This window comes from Psammomys obesus, unplaced genomic scaffold, assembly GCF_907164565.1.
Source record: "Psammomys obesus unplaced genomic scaffold, mPsaObe1.curated_primary_1811, whole genome shotgun sequence".
NCBI classification, from domain to species: domain Eukaryota; kingdom Metazoa; phylum Chordata; class Mammalia; order Rodentia; family Muridae; genus Psammomys; species Psammomys obesus.
Window position 1 is genome coordinate 4,466,118 of NW_026585690.1, and position 14,697 is coordinate 4,480,814.

At 38.1% G+C, this 14,697-nt stretch overlaps 1 protein-coding gene across 1 annotated transcript; it reads right to left on the reverse strand.

The window, feature by feature from the left end:
• Positions 1–3,498: 3,498 nt before the first annotated feature.
• Positions 3,499–7,265, reverse strand: LOC129667763 (submaxillary gland androgen-regulated protein 3A-like). Its single transcript, XM_055595484.1, has 2 exons — positions 7,212–7,265; positions 3,499–3,858 (listed from the first exon to the last, which is right to left on the reverse strand). Exons 1-2 carry the CDS (start codon positions 7,263–7,265, stop codon positions 3,577–3,579), a joined length of 336 nt encoding a protein of 111 aa, XP_055451459.1. The 3' UTR covers positions 3,499–3,576.
• Between the last annotated feature and the right edge of the window lie 7,432 nt (positions 7,266–14,697).

A 14,697-nucleotide genomic window follows, 5' to 3' on the forward strand; every position in this document is an offset into this window, starting at 1 on the left:
GATGTTCCCTAGTAAGGGGAGCAGGGATTGTCTCTGACATGGACTCTGGAGCCTGTTCTTTGATCCCTTCCCCCTGGGGTATCAAGCCTTGCCAGGCTACAGAGAAAGAGGATACAGGCAGTACTGATGAGACTTGATAAGCAAGGGTCAGATGCTAGGTCAGAAGGGCTCCCCCTTTCTGTGGACCAGGGGAGGAATAAAGAAGGGAAGAGGAAGGGAGGGTTAGAACACAAGGAATTGAGGGAGGGGGCTATAATCTGGATATAAAATGAATAAATTATATATAAAAAGGAGCACTCTTATTGTCATTCAGTCAGGATGCAAGAATACCCAATCCCTGTGCCTGACTTACTCTTCCCTGAGTGACTTCTTATCTCCTCTGTGGGACCTGGCCATAGCCAGGGCTGTCCCCAGACATTAGAAAGAATATTATCTTTATCCTCTGCATAACAGCATATTTATTCTCACAGTACTTATTCTATGTTAAGTTTTAAAAATGATGTTACCTGAGGGCTTCCTCCTTGGGGATAGCTTTTATACTACCCAAGAGTGACATGCAAGCTTCCAAGGGAAGGGAGAAACCAACAGTCTTACCCAGCTATGATGCCTATGAACCACAACAATGATTAGCAAGCCATTGTAACTCTAAGGACACAATAGTGCTAAGCATACCTTGGTAACCAAGAGCTGTCTACTTGGATTTAAGGCCCACTCACAAGAGGGCAATCATACCTGGGACTGGAAATCTAGTCAACTACCCAAAGCTAGAGAGGTTGGGATCTTAGAGGAGAACCTACAACCACCACTTTAGTAAACCACAGTAATCCCCAACTACATGGTTAATATTTATTTTTCTACACACAGATAAGTGCAGTTCTCACCCCTCCTCAAAGAAATTTCTCCTTTCAGCTGATGGAGCACATTGAAGAAAACAAAATGGATCAAAATGAAGATAACAAGAGATTGTGTGTTGCTCAGTCCCATTTGAAACATGCAGCACAGCTCCTAGATATAAGACTCAGGGATCATTGTAAAAACAGTGAAAAATATAATGTAAGAGCCAGAGGAACAGGACATTTTTTATGAGATTGGGTCTCTTAGAAATATCATAGAAGGTATAATCATGAAGCTTCATCAACAAGGCTGTCTAAACAAGACCTGGGAAAAGATGACATCAATAGTTGTGTTAACATGGAACAGGGAAAGCTCATGAAGCCTCGATCCTAGACAGAGAACTACAGACAACAAAGGACTGCTGAGAGTGGGCAAAGAGTTTTGTCTAGGGAAAACCTCTCAACTGGTTAACCAACCCTAAATTGTCAGCCTGGAGATCACATGAATTCAAGTAACATTACACAGACTGAGGAGGTTGTATTTATATTTAGGAATATGTTTAACAACAGCTAATGAGAACAAAAGCCACAAATTTCATAGGGAGGAAGGGCATATGGGAGGCTTTGGCAGGGGTCAAAGAAAGGGTGAAAATGAGGTGATTATAACTGAATAAAATAAAAAGTTATTATTAAAAAGTGGTCTAGCAAAATTTTGAAATATATATATATAATTTTATAGTCACATAGCATGATTCTGTAAAAGATTTCAATTTCTATGGAGTAATGTATCATTGGGTTGCCGTGGAATGAACATTCTATTCATCCTGAAACAACAAATGATTTTTATAGTTATATTTTATATTCAATGTAATTGTTATATAAATATAAAAAGTTAATTTTTATATAATACTTAATTATTTGTGCACATACAATTATGTACATAACAACAATTAATGCAGAAAAAGTGGCCATGGATTTTAAAGACTAGAATTGATCAGATACAAAGGATAGTAATAGCTTCTAAATAGATAATATTTATATGAACTGTCTGTTATTTTTCTCGTTGATTGTACCAAGGAAACTCTTATGACACAAGCACACATTCAGACATGCCTACATACACAGACCTCTTACACACATCTACCCATCCATGCATGCGTACACCTAGTTAGACAATATTTTGAAATTTGTTTTCTTTTAAACCATGGTTTGTCTTGTCTACTTGTACTTTGGAATGTTGACCAGCTTAGACAGTTGGGAAGCCAGGTTGCAGTGCTGCCATTGACAGCAGGAGTGATAAAATCTGTATTCCTTGGAATGCTCTCACCAGTAGCAGTTGGTTAGATAATATGTGTTGCAGTTGTAACAGATGGAGTACTATTGTCTGCAGAGGTTGGGGTGATGTTATCTGAAGCATATGGGGTATTGTCTTCTGCCTCAGATGGTGTTGTCATCTTTAGTAGCAGAGAGAGTCTCATCTGCCACAGTGGTATTGATGCCTCAGGCTGAAGGTTGCTAGGAGGAGTGATGGAGTTGGCATCTGTACATTTGATGACAGAAAAAATGGAAGCAGTTGTTATGGCAGCTATAGTTGGAGGAACGGAAAGTGTCTACCAGGTTTTCAGAGGGTTGTATAGGTCTGGATGGTTTCCAGAGTTGGTTGCGTGAGTGGTTGGGGAGGAAAGAAGGCAAAAGAGAAATGGAGGACTGGAAAGGGATCTAAGATGTGAGTCTAAGAGTGAAGGACTGGATTCATGTTTGCATGAGAAAAGGAAGCAGTTAGTGGCTGAGGCTAAGTAGTTTTTGGCTTTAGAGTTCTCAGACACTTTCTGGTTCACTTGCTTCCCATAGCATATAGATTTTCATGATGTGTGGATTTAGATGATTTAAATTTCTCTTCAGAAATGGGAGTAAGCTTCAGAGACAGAATACAAACAGAACACAACAAAAATCAACAATATCCCAATATAGTCCCCTATCTCATCGATTTTCTTGGAAGATGCTTCTTCAGAATTGAAAGTTTACTTATAACCCTTCGAAACTTTGGGGGTGTCATTCTAAGGCCATTGTAATAGTATAATTTGGGAATGTTCAAATATTACATTTAAAATGATGTGCAATTTGCATTTAACTTGTGTAGTCTTCCTGCACATGTTAAATAAACTCTGGATTGGTTATAATGCTCATGATAATATGAACGCTGTGTAATATACTTGGTTTGAGTTATTAATGGTATCACGGCTGGAAACATATGCTCAGCATACATTCTATATATTTTTTGAGTATTTTCCACACATGTTTGGTTGAATCCATTGATTCAGAATCCTCATGAGATCAAATATAATGATGACACCTTTCCCACAAAGAATCAGGAACATGCTGTGTGGAGGAATACTTTTAACATATACTAACATGTTCTGTGATTTGTAATTTTTTGATGTCTGACACTCAAGAGGACATCTTACTATCTATTCATCTGTTTTCATGATTGTACATTACAACCTGTGGTTTGTGTTTCCCCTAATGACCATTTTGCCTTATGGTACCAGGTTAGGTTTCTGGAAGGATTCATTTTATTCTATTAACACAGTAGATGTCATGGTAGTTACTATGATGAAAACAGTAGATCCTTTATAATGCTGCTCACGTTTTTATTTTCATTTTGTGTAATGCTTGGGAAAATGTTGTTTCTTAAGCCTTTTAAAGGTTATTTCTCCTCTAATTTCCAGTGCTGTGGAGTATTTCATCCTGACTGCAATAAAGATCTTATTGCTTCCAAAAGGTTCTGAAAAGCATCAGTGGAATTTGAGACAGTAGCAGTAGTTACGGAGACACTGGCAGCTGGTGTATTTGTTGGTACTGGGGGAGGAGGTGAAGTGGTAATGTTACTTGGAGGTCTGGGATGTGGAGGTGGAAATACAGGTATACAAGGGGGTGGACGGTGTGGTGGAAAAAAGGGAGGGTGAGGAGGAGGAGGTGGTCTTCCATGGTTTGGTCTTCTGTGGGCTCTGTGACACTCACTGAACTGTGGGAGAATGAAAACAAACAAGTTTAAATTAGGTATATCAAAGGCAAGAAGCACATACTCTTTCTGGTCTAGGCTGAATTTTAAGATGGCTCCTAAAAGTCTTATTATCCCAAGATATTTGCTGGTCTGGCTTTATAAGATATGTTCTTTTAAAGCAAATTTCACAGTGAGAAGAATTTAGAGCTTTCATGTTGCAGCACATGGTCTATTGACTTATAACAAGCGTCTCTGTACTGGACTGGGCTATTATTAGATCAGAGTGGCATCTGGCTCATGACCAGGGTTGGCTCATGGCCAGGGACTCAGCTCAAGGCCCTCACTAGTTCCCAGTCTTTACTTGTACGTATCCTGACCTTGATACACATGTTGATGCGTTACCCTCTAGGATGGGAGAGATTATACATGGTATTTGTTTTCTGAGGATGGGTTACTGTACTTACTACATTTTCTAGTTCTATCTGTGTTTTGGAAATTATATTTTATTTAATAAATTTGGAAAATAAACGTTAATGGAGAATGTTGAGAATAAAATAGAACAAAAAAGAAGGAATGATACTGACTACAAAAGAGTCCAGTGTAGAAAAGGCAAATAGGGATCTGGGTGTGGGGAGGCTAGTATGGAGTAAAGGAAGAGCCGTGCAAATGAAGTATAAAAATTTCACACTGAAGCCAGGCATGGTGGTGCATGTCTGTAATCCTAGCACTCAGGGAGGCAGAGACAGAGGCAGGCGGATCTCTATGAATTCAAGGCCAGCTGGGTTTACAAAGTGAGTCAGGGACAGCCAAGACTACAAAAAGAAAACCCCTTCAATAAAAACAAAATCCCAACTGAAACCTGTTACTTTATGTTAATTAAGTATTAATAAAGTCAGGGCCATTCAACACTGCAATACAGGTATGTGATTCTGGGAACTGTAGAAAGAATAACCTTGAGATGAGAATGGTCATTCATTCAGGCTGCTCTTTCTTGCTTGTGAGGTAATTGAGAAAAGAACACAATTAAGCCAAGTGTAGACCATGCTATAATAAACATGTGTCTTAAAGTCCTAATTGTGATAATTTATTATGTAGCAACAGAAAACTGTTACATGCTTCTGAGTCACAAATCCTCAATGTCAATCAAAGAAAGTGTTTCTCTTTTGTTCTGCCCATTTAGGTTCTAAATGAAAAGTTAGATGGTACTGAATAGAAGGAAAATATCATGAACAAAATCTTAAGCTTCTCTTTTAGTAGACATGGTCACTGAAATCAGTCCTGAATCTACGTTGTTGCCCTACAGGATTGGGAGATGTCTGCATCACTCTAGAGTTTAGGATTCTTCTAGGTTTTAATTCCAAGAAATTTCAAAACATGTTACAGTGTTTGTGCTTCTAGGAATAAGTTAGCGTGGCAGCGGTGGGAAGTTCAGATGTTTAATGTCACTGTGGAGCCTGAGTAAATACAGTACAAGGTGGTGCAAGTATAGGCTAAAGGGAGAATCGTGGTCTCTGTAGTGTAAAGGCTGTGGTTGGAATTCTGCCTCTGCCAGGTACTGACTGCATGAGAAAATAAAACTCTTTCCACCTTGGGAAAATGGCAGTCATACATGTTTCCACACCCTGGAGTCTTTGGATTTGTTGTGCCATATTGTTCATCATGCCTGAGCCCTTTTCATAACCTCAATGGCCGTGAGCTATTTAATATTGCCCAGATGTCTAGGCAGTGCTTGCCAAGCTTGGGACAGTACTCACTGAACTCTAAGTGCTTTGCTTGCTATGCTAATACCTAGTTTAGTGATTTTACCAAGGAACAAGACTAAAAATAAAAATAAAAAAAATGGCTGAGACGTGTTGCAGGAATCAAATGCATCAGGCAGTTGGAGTGCTTAGTTTTAGAGAGATGAAAGGTTAAGAATTGCTTCATGACAGGGCAGTCTTTGCAATGAAGTTGGATGACATAAAACACAAGGGGCCATGTCAACCAGAGGGAAAGTATGTGCTCTTAGTCCTTTGCTGCAAATCCTAAGTCAAGCTAGCCTGGGGCTGGTGGTCTGATGGGACATAGATTCATTCACTTATTCGTTGACTTCTTTCTTTAATTTGTTCATCTGACCCATTGCCTTCCTCAATTCCAAATTTTAGGCTTACGCTGAAAACCTGTCCCCTCAAGTTCAACTTCATGAACAATAGTAGAAGATGCCATAGGCTCTATATGTTTAGACCTTTAAGGCCTTCAGCACTGCTTTGTAATCCTCTCAAGTTCCTTTGGTCAGCCCTCTCCAATTTTGTAGAGGCTTATAACATTCCATGTTGACACCAACTTTCCTTTTCTCAGTTTTCTACCTCATCCTGAGCCCCATGTTTACCTGCAGATGGTTCTCCTATTACTTCACCAAGAGGTTGCAGCAGGTAGAAGTGAACTCCCCAGTCTAGGCCATGCAGCCTGCAAAGTCACTGATGGTTTCAGAGAACAACTTCTCCATTGTTTTCCTAAGGATGTTTTTTTTTTTGTTTTTGTTTTTTCTTTTCTTTTACTCACTTTAACTGTATGCCACTTCGTTTTACTAGCACATATCATTTAGGAATTGACCGCACCTATGTCAGTTCACCAAATACCCTCCCACAGCTTTGCACCTGCCCCTTGGTCTATCCTGTTATCAACAGCTCTCATCTCTTCTTATTTGTATCATTATAACTTTTTTTTCTCTCTAGTATCTTTATGCTGCTGGCTTTGACTCTTTCCTCTTTCCTTTCTTGTGACTCCACAGGGAATGCCAGTCATGTTTGCTATATTCACTCCTCATGTCCCCTTTCATTTCTGTTTGGCTCTTGCCTCCAACATGCCAGTATAACTCTTATTTATATTATCGGTGAAATGTATTATTTCAAGACACATCTGTGGCACTGGTGCTCTGTCTACCTTTATTTGTTCACTGAATCATGGAAGACATTAAATATAAGAGGTTCCATTTCTAAGGCTGAGCACTGTGCATGCAAATTTTGTCCAGAATTTTATTTTTAACTACCTAGGGATAATGTGTTGAAAATAACTCACATTAATTTTATTCTTGATGAAACTAAAAAATTAGCTGAACATTGTTATCCTTTGCCCATCCTGATATTGATCTGCATATGAGGCAGTAGTAAACTTTCTTGGGTATATCTATCATTTTCTTAACAGTTTATTCCAATGTCTGTGGCTATTACATTAAAGCAGAATTTCAAAGTAGAAATTAAAGAACTAGATTGCTGTTCCAGCAATAACTCGCAACTTCTATGTATTAGGAAATACAGATAAATAATGCTAAAAAGTCCTACATAAAAGTTCACAAGAGAATATGAAGGTATGTGGTAGGGATAGTTGATACTTGCCAGGAAACATCCTGCTAGAACCCAAAGGCTGAAGATCAAATACAGTGGTTTCATCTTTGGTAGCCCCTGAAAAGTAAGCATAATGGCTGGTTAACATCTTAAAAAAAAAAAAAAAGAAATTGCATTATTTGGAGCATGTCCCAATACACTGTATATATGTAGTACATTGTATCTTAAAGTAATTTTATAAACCTTATCTTGCATTCAGTATTAGTGGGGTAGTATGGTCACCTCATAAAACTTGATGTAAACTATTGGACTAGTTTTCCTTTTTTAACTTGTGAGCTGTTGCAGATAAAATGCCACATAATTGTCTTTAAAGAGTCTGAGCAACAGAAGATTTTAAAAGTCAAGCTTTTGGATTAACAATAATCATTTTGAAATGGGCATTTTTTTTGTTTGCACATTGTTGAGATATTTTCATTTTAAGTTGATCATACTTAATTTCTCGTGACACATGATAAATGAGGAAGACGTCTTCCCATTAGACACAAAGATCAAAGCATAACTTGATATATAGACTAGAGTTAACATTATACTAGGTCATTTCAGTCCACAATGAATGTTCTCAAATCTGCTTTCAAACATCCAGCTGTGTTCCATCAATAATTAGGACAGAAGAAAACAGAATTAATTTAGGTCTATTTTCTTTTCTAGTTGTCTCAGATCTTGTGACAAATTTCTGCAGCCAGATTGCATGAATCCTTCTTTCATCCCACTGCAGGTATTGGCCTGTCAGCTCCTACAGTCAACTTTGTTGATTGCTTAAATGTAGCAGCTAAACAATGCAAACCTTGAAAGAATATTAGCAACAGTTTTTCACTATATATTATGAGCAAATGTAACTTATTGGTTTTTACTAAGATATAATTCATATGAAGCTTAAAAACAATTAAAATTAGTGGTAAATATATAATTTAGAATAATTCTCTTTCAGAGTACATCTGAGAGTAGGTTGTCATTATGAATGTTAAGGACCCTTAAAGGACAGGAAGGAGAAAAAGGAATTGTGGACTTTGGTGGACTCAGCATCCTAAGTGATCAACATGAATACTTTTATGTTACTTGATAAAGTTTTCAGTTTTAGAAAACATTTTATAATTACTTGTAGACACTTAATCTTACAGTAATTTGCTTATAAACAGCCCATTAAAATTCTATCTCCAGAAGGGAAATCAGAGGTGGAGGTCATCTCTGGAATTTGCCAGAGATGTGGGATGGGAGGCCCCTTGGCAGTCTGTGAGGTCACCCTAGCTGAGATTCCTAGCAGGGGGGGATATGGAGCCTGAAGTGGCCACCTCCTACTGCCAGGAAGAACTCCCAGTGGAAGGATAAGGACACTAACTAATCCACAAAACCTTCAACCTAAAATCTATTCTGCTAACAAGATGGGCAAGGACAAAGATGGAACAAAGAGTGAGGGTTGGGCAACCAAAGACTGGTTTTATTTGAGACCCAGGCCATGGGAGAGAACCAATCCCTGACACTGTTAATGTTACTCTGCTGTGCTTGTAGACAGAAGCCTAGCTTAAGTCCTCTGAGAGGCTTACTCCAGCAGCTGAGGGAAACAGATACAGAGACCCACAGCCAAACATTAGACATAGATTGGGGAATGCTATGGAAGAGTTACCAAAACAATTGAGGAAGCTGGAGGGGTCAAAGACTCCACAAGAAGAACTACAGAGTCAACTAACCTAGGCCCATGAGGGCTCACAGAGACTGAACCACCAACCATGGAGCATGCATGGACTGGCCCTGGGCCCCCTGGACACATGTATTAGATGTGCAGCTTGGTCTTCGTGTGGATCTTTTAACAACTAGAGCTGGGACCCTCTTTGATTCTGATGCCTCCTTTGGATCTCATTCCCCTAACTGGGATGCCTTGTCTGGCCTCAGTGGGAGAGGATGCACCTAGTTCTGCAGCAACTTAATCTGCCAGGTTGGTACCCATAGGGGACCTTCCCTTTTCTCTGAGAAGAAGGAGAGGAGGGGTGTGCAAGGGAAGACTGGAAGGAGAGAAGGGGGGGGGGTCTGCAATAAGGATGTAAAGTGAATAAATAAATATATTTTAAAAAATGCTATCTTTGAAAGCCAGGCAAAATTTATTCTCAAGTTAAAGGGCTTCATATTTCTAGGTACCTACCTTCTTAGCAGATTGATCTGCTGGTCAGAAGCACTCGGTCAGTTAATTTTGAGTCGTGGAAGATGAAGGACCAGAACCCTCAGCTCTTATATACGTTGTGATATAATTTCATTGGCAACAAAAGAACACATGTTGGAAGATAAAACAACTTCAGCTGATGCTGAAGTGACAGGGAGTATCCTTGCCAAGTTGGCAGTGTGTTCCTTCATTCTTTTTATTTCCAAACATATCAGTCACTAAGTGACACTTCCTTAGGAAGCTGTAGGGTGACAAAATGTGCTTTTGTTTCAGAAAAATACACGGGGACCTCCGATGCACACTCTCTATTTTAAGAAAATGAAATCAATTGTTTATTCTGATTATTTTTATACGACATCTTTTATTATGTGCTAATCTCATTGTATTTCATATTTCACCTCAAAAATAAATGCTTTGTGCAAAGTAGAAATAATTAGAAGTTGAATTTTTTTCTCATGATCTTGAGAGAGAATTTAGTAATGAGAGTGAGAATTAAAAACCACTATTGACTAGGTGTTGAATAAAACACACATGCACACACACAGGGCACTATGCTAATAACATCTTTGATTTTTAAAATAAATAACTTGTTTGCTTAGATAATCTTGATTTCAGTTTTAAGTTTCAATCTGAAATAATGAAGTCGTATAATTTTCAACTTACAAGCTTCTACTTATGTGGTCCCATGCTTTATTCTCACATTTACACACTGTTGACTCAGTAAAGCCATTTTTTGTTTGGTCTGGGACGAACTATTTCCACTGGCTTTAATTTTTTATTTGTTTGTTTGTTTGTCATTAAGTTGCTCAGGCAAGTCTTCTGTAGTCTAGGTTCTTCCCCTTCCTAATACAGTTCCTCATGCTGTGGTGACCCCCAACCATAAATTATTTTGTTGCTACTTCATAACTGTAATTTTGTTGCTGTTATGAGTCCCAATATAAATATTTGATATGCAGGATACATGATATGTGACCCCAAGGGTTTGTGACCCACAGGTTGAGAACCACTGTTCTAGGTGCTCTTTCATGATGCCTTCTAAGTAGCCATAATTGCAGCATTGTGCCACCAAACTGAGCTGAACAAATAATTTTAAAGAATCAGTCAAACACACACACACACACACACACACACACACACACACACACACACACACACACAGACGGTGCTTGATTTGAGATTTTTACTTAAATACTTGGAATAGCAGGAAATATAATCTTACTGGTCAGAGAGATCAGAAAGTCAGAAATCTCATGTAGTTTCTTGAATTTCACATTTTATCTCTTTGGTGTATGATTATCCTAAGACATTTACTTTTTTTTTTTCTTTATTTTCCCCTTCCTCATTTCCTCCTGGATTCTCTGTACTTCCCTATCCACTCAACTTTATGCTCTTTGTCTATCTTTAAACCAAAAAAAAAAAAAAAAAAAAAAAAAAAAAAAAAAAAAAAAAAAAAAAATCAACAATAACAGCAAAAAGTAGACACCCCCTGAAACAAAAACAAAAACAAACCTACAAAGGAATAAAAACAAACAGGTAAAAGGCCTGGCAGGCAGACGGAAAAAAAAAAAAAGCCCAAATGAAGCAAAATGAGACAAAAATCTACAAAATACTATTGAGTTAGCTGTGTGTTTTCAGTATACTCCCGGGGATTGGGCATTCCATGAAGTGTGGCTTATATTCCCAGTGAGCCACCATTGGAGAAAACGATTTTTTCCCACCAGGTATTAATTGCAGATACTGGTTAGGGATGGGAGCCTGTGTCAACTTCCCCCTCTCGGTGCAAAGACCACATTGGGTTTGGACCTGTTGGTGTAGGCCTTGCGTGTGTTGCCTTGAGTTCATATGTGTGTCAGCCCTGTTCTGTCTGGAAGACTCTGTTTTCTTGGAGTCATCAATCCCTGGCTCTTACAGTCTTTTCTGCAGGCTCTCTGAGTCTTGACAAGAGGGCTTTGATGAAGAGATCTTACTTAGGGCTGAGGGCTCCAAAGTCCCTCATTCTTTGCACATTGTCCAGTTATGGGTCACTGTTTGAGAATCTACTGCAAGAGGAAGCTTCTCTGATGAAGTCTGAGTGAGGCACTCAAATATTAGTATATCAGTATGTCATTAGGAATCTTTTTATTGCTATTTTCTTTTGTCAGAATAATAATAGTAGGTTTTCCCTTTGGATCATGCTCTATCTAATCACAGGTTCTTGACCGATAAAGCAGTGTCATGTATGGGTTCTGTCTAATGTAGCGGGCCTTAAATCTAGTCAGAAAGTGCTTGTTTACTCCCACAACATTTTTACCACAATGGCACCAATATATCTTACAGGCAAATCTCTCCTATAAGTCCCAGTATTTGTAGCTAGGAGATGTTGATAAGTTTCTTTTCTTCTTTAGCAGCACACAAAGTAACTTCCAATACCTTAAATGCTTGTAAGTAGGGGCAGAACTTCTAGTTAGGTAGCAGCTCGACCTGTTTTTGATGACTTGTTTAAGTGTTTTCTTCAGCAATAGGACCTTGATAACAGGTTGTGGGGAGTAACCAAAGCTTTGGAAATAGCCCTTGATGTTTGCAAGTTTCCCTAGGGCTCTTTGGTCAACAACCCATCAAGATGTAACCCAATACTTGCACTGGAGGTTTTACTAAATGGCACAAGATCTGCAGACAGGCATTGTCTTCCCTGTTATTTGGTGATTCCATTTAGTTTACTTTCATATGTGTGTGTATTTTATATGTGTGTGCTGGTTTCCATATGGCTTTCAAATGTCCTTTCATTTTAGTTGTTCCTTCCTAGAATCCCTCCTTTTTCCTCTTTCATCCCCTTTCCTATTTAATTCCACTATTCCAGTTTCTCCTTTGTGTCTCCATAACAATACATTGTATTTTCTCTTCCTTGGAAGAGCCTCCTCTCCTGCTTGCTTAAATTCATTAAAAGGCCCTTATAAGAAAAATTTTAAGGGAAGAGCTACAGCATGGTGTGTTTAAAAGTTTATGTAATACTTTCCATTAGTAACTTGAGGAATTTAAATGAAAATTTGATGAAACGAAGCTTTTAATTAGGGAGGATTTTTGCTGAAGTATTTTTACTTAAAAACTGAATAAAAGGTACAACTTTGTATTTTTTGGTTAATCCAGGTGTTGATAAGTCTGCGCACTTCAAGTTTGGAACCTTTACACACTCTTCCTGTCTCCTTTCAAATAGAAGTAAGTGCCATATATCTTGTGGGAGTATAGTAACTTGCAGAGATTAAGTGAATTTCCCTTCAAAATTCCTGGGGCTAACCTGTATGAGGTGGGTTGTATGGATATTATGTAACATCCTTTCCTGTCTCACTGTCTCAATCTCTTCTTTCGAAAAATGTGTCATTGAGTTTATCTCCTTCTCCCTACAGCTGTCATTTTCTTCTTTCATTTAGTATCTATCTAGTGAATGTAAGATACAAAACAGTTGTAGCTACATCCAAATGTGAATGGATGTTTAGAGCTGAAAAATCTTTTCAGAATCACAGATTTTACATGAATAAACACAAGTGGATGTTAGTTATAAATTATTGATTTTAGTGTTTGTGCTGTTGGAGTGTCAGTGACTTTCAAAAGATTTTAACAATATAAGGAAGTATAAAAATTCTTGTTATTGGTTTGCAAACCATCATTTTTTTCTGCTACTGAGAAGCCCCAAGCCTAAATATCACTGAGGATGATTCCGTGTCAGAGTTAACACTGAAAGCACCTTTCCTCTGACAGTTTGGTCTTTTGCAGAATAAAATGCCTCTTTTACTTCTGATGTTAATGGAGTTATCAGCCAAGTGTTTTAAGTCAGGTGTGAGGTACACTGTAATGGATCATTGCTTCTGAAGAAAAGCGGATCAACTCTGTCAAGACATAAAGACATATAATTTCTGATAGGGCTGCAAGTAGAAAAATATTGGAGCAGCACACACACACACACACACACACACACACACACACACACATCAAACAAATAAAAAAACAAACCAAAACCCGCAAACACATGTCTACCAAGACACAGAAATGATCACTCAAGGTTATCTTTAGTTAATTCATGGCTTTCAAAGACTGGACCTAATATTCCCTAGAAAAACGCTTTCATAGCGCTGTTGTCTCTTGCCATAGGAAATCCAAAGGGCAGTAGATTCATGTTATTGCTAGGCAGAGACTTACGTAATAGGTGGAAAAATTTCCCTAATGTAGTAGGTTAACAAAATTAAACCTAGCAATAAAGTGACATTTGATACTTTATATCTGTTGCCCTGTGTAATTACACTTATTTGTGTTGAAATGTAGAAGCAAACACTATTATTTTTGTTAAGAAAATTACACATGTGATTATATTTTATTATTCATAAATATAAATTAGTTTCTAGATTAATGCCTTCCTAAATATTTATGATGCTTTGGAAGTTACAGAATCCTTTAAAAAATTTTGTGGAATGATGGAAAGATCCCAGTGAGTGAAGTGTAAAGGTCCAGCATTGTAAGATGTGGTTAGTGATGCAGCTTGCAGATTGGAGTCAACATACACCTCTGACTTCTGGTGCAGAAATGCTGCAAGGTCCCCATAATGAAAAGCTCAAAACACTTGGCATGTTAATTACAAATTTAGCCTGCAGTTTTCAAGCAGCCAAAGTGAAGAGGACAATGAATCTGATAAAAATTCATATTATCAACAAAGTATAATCATAGTAACTGTTTATGAGAACCATATTTCCTTCCTACTGAAAGCTATAATAAAAATTCCCATTTATGTTCAGACAGGAAGCAGAATACTTTATATCTAACAGAAAAGTGGTCTTGGAGTTCATGCCAGAGAAAGTTCCTGCTCCCCTTACTAGGTACACCACTTGGAGACTGAGTCTATGGGCTACATCTGAGCAGGGGTTTTGGGTCCTCTCTAGGCATGCTCCTTGGTTGGGGTATCAGTCTCTGCAGGGGCTCCTGGTCCCAGTTTTTGGTTCTGTTGGTCTCCTTTTGGAGCTCCAGTCCCCTTCAGGTCTTTCTATCTCCCCCTTCTTTCATAAAATTCCATGCATTCTGCTCAAAGTTTGGCTATGAGTCTCAGCCTCTGGTTCGATACAGCAATCAGTAGTCTTTCAGAGGCCCTCTGTAGGCTCCTGTCCTGTTGCCTGTCTTTTCCTGCTTTTGATGTCTATTGTGTTTGCCCAATAGTTGTGTCTCTGCTTCAACATTTATGCTCTTTTTGTTAATTTTTGTTAGAAGTTCACTCATGTATGTGTCTATGTACATATATTCATGTATATATATATATATATATATATATATATATATATATACATGAATATATGTACATAGACACAT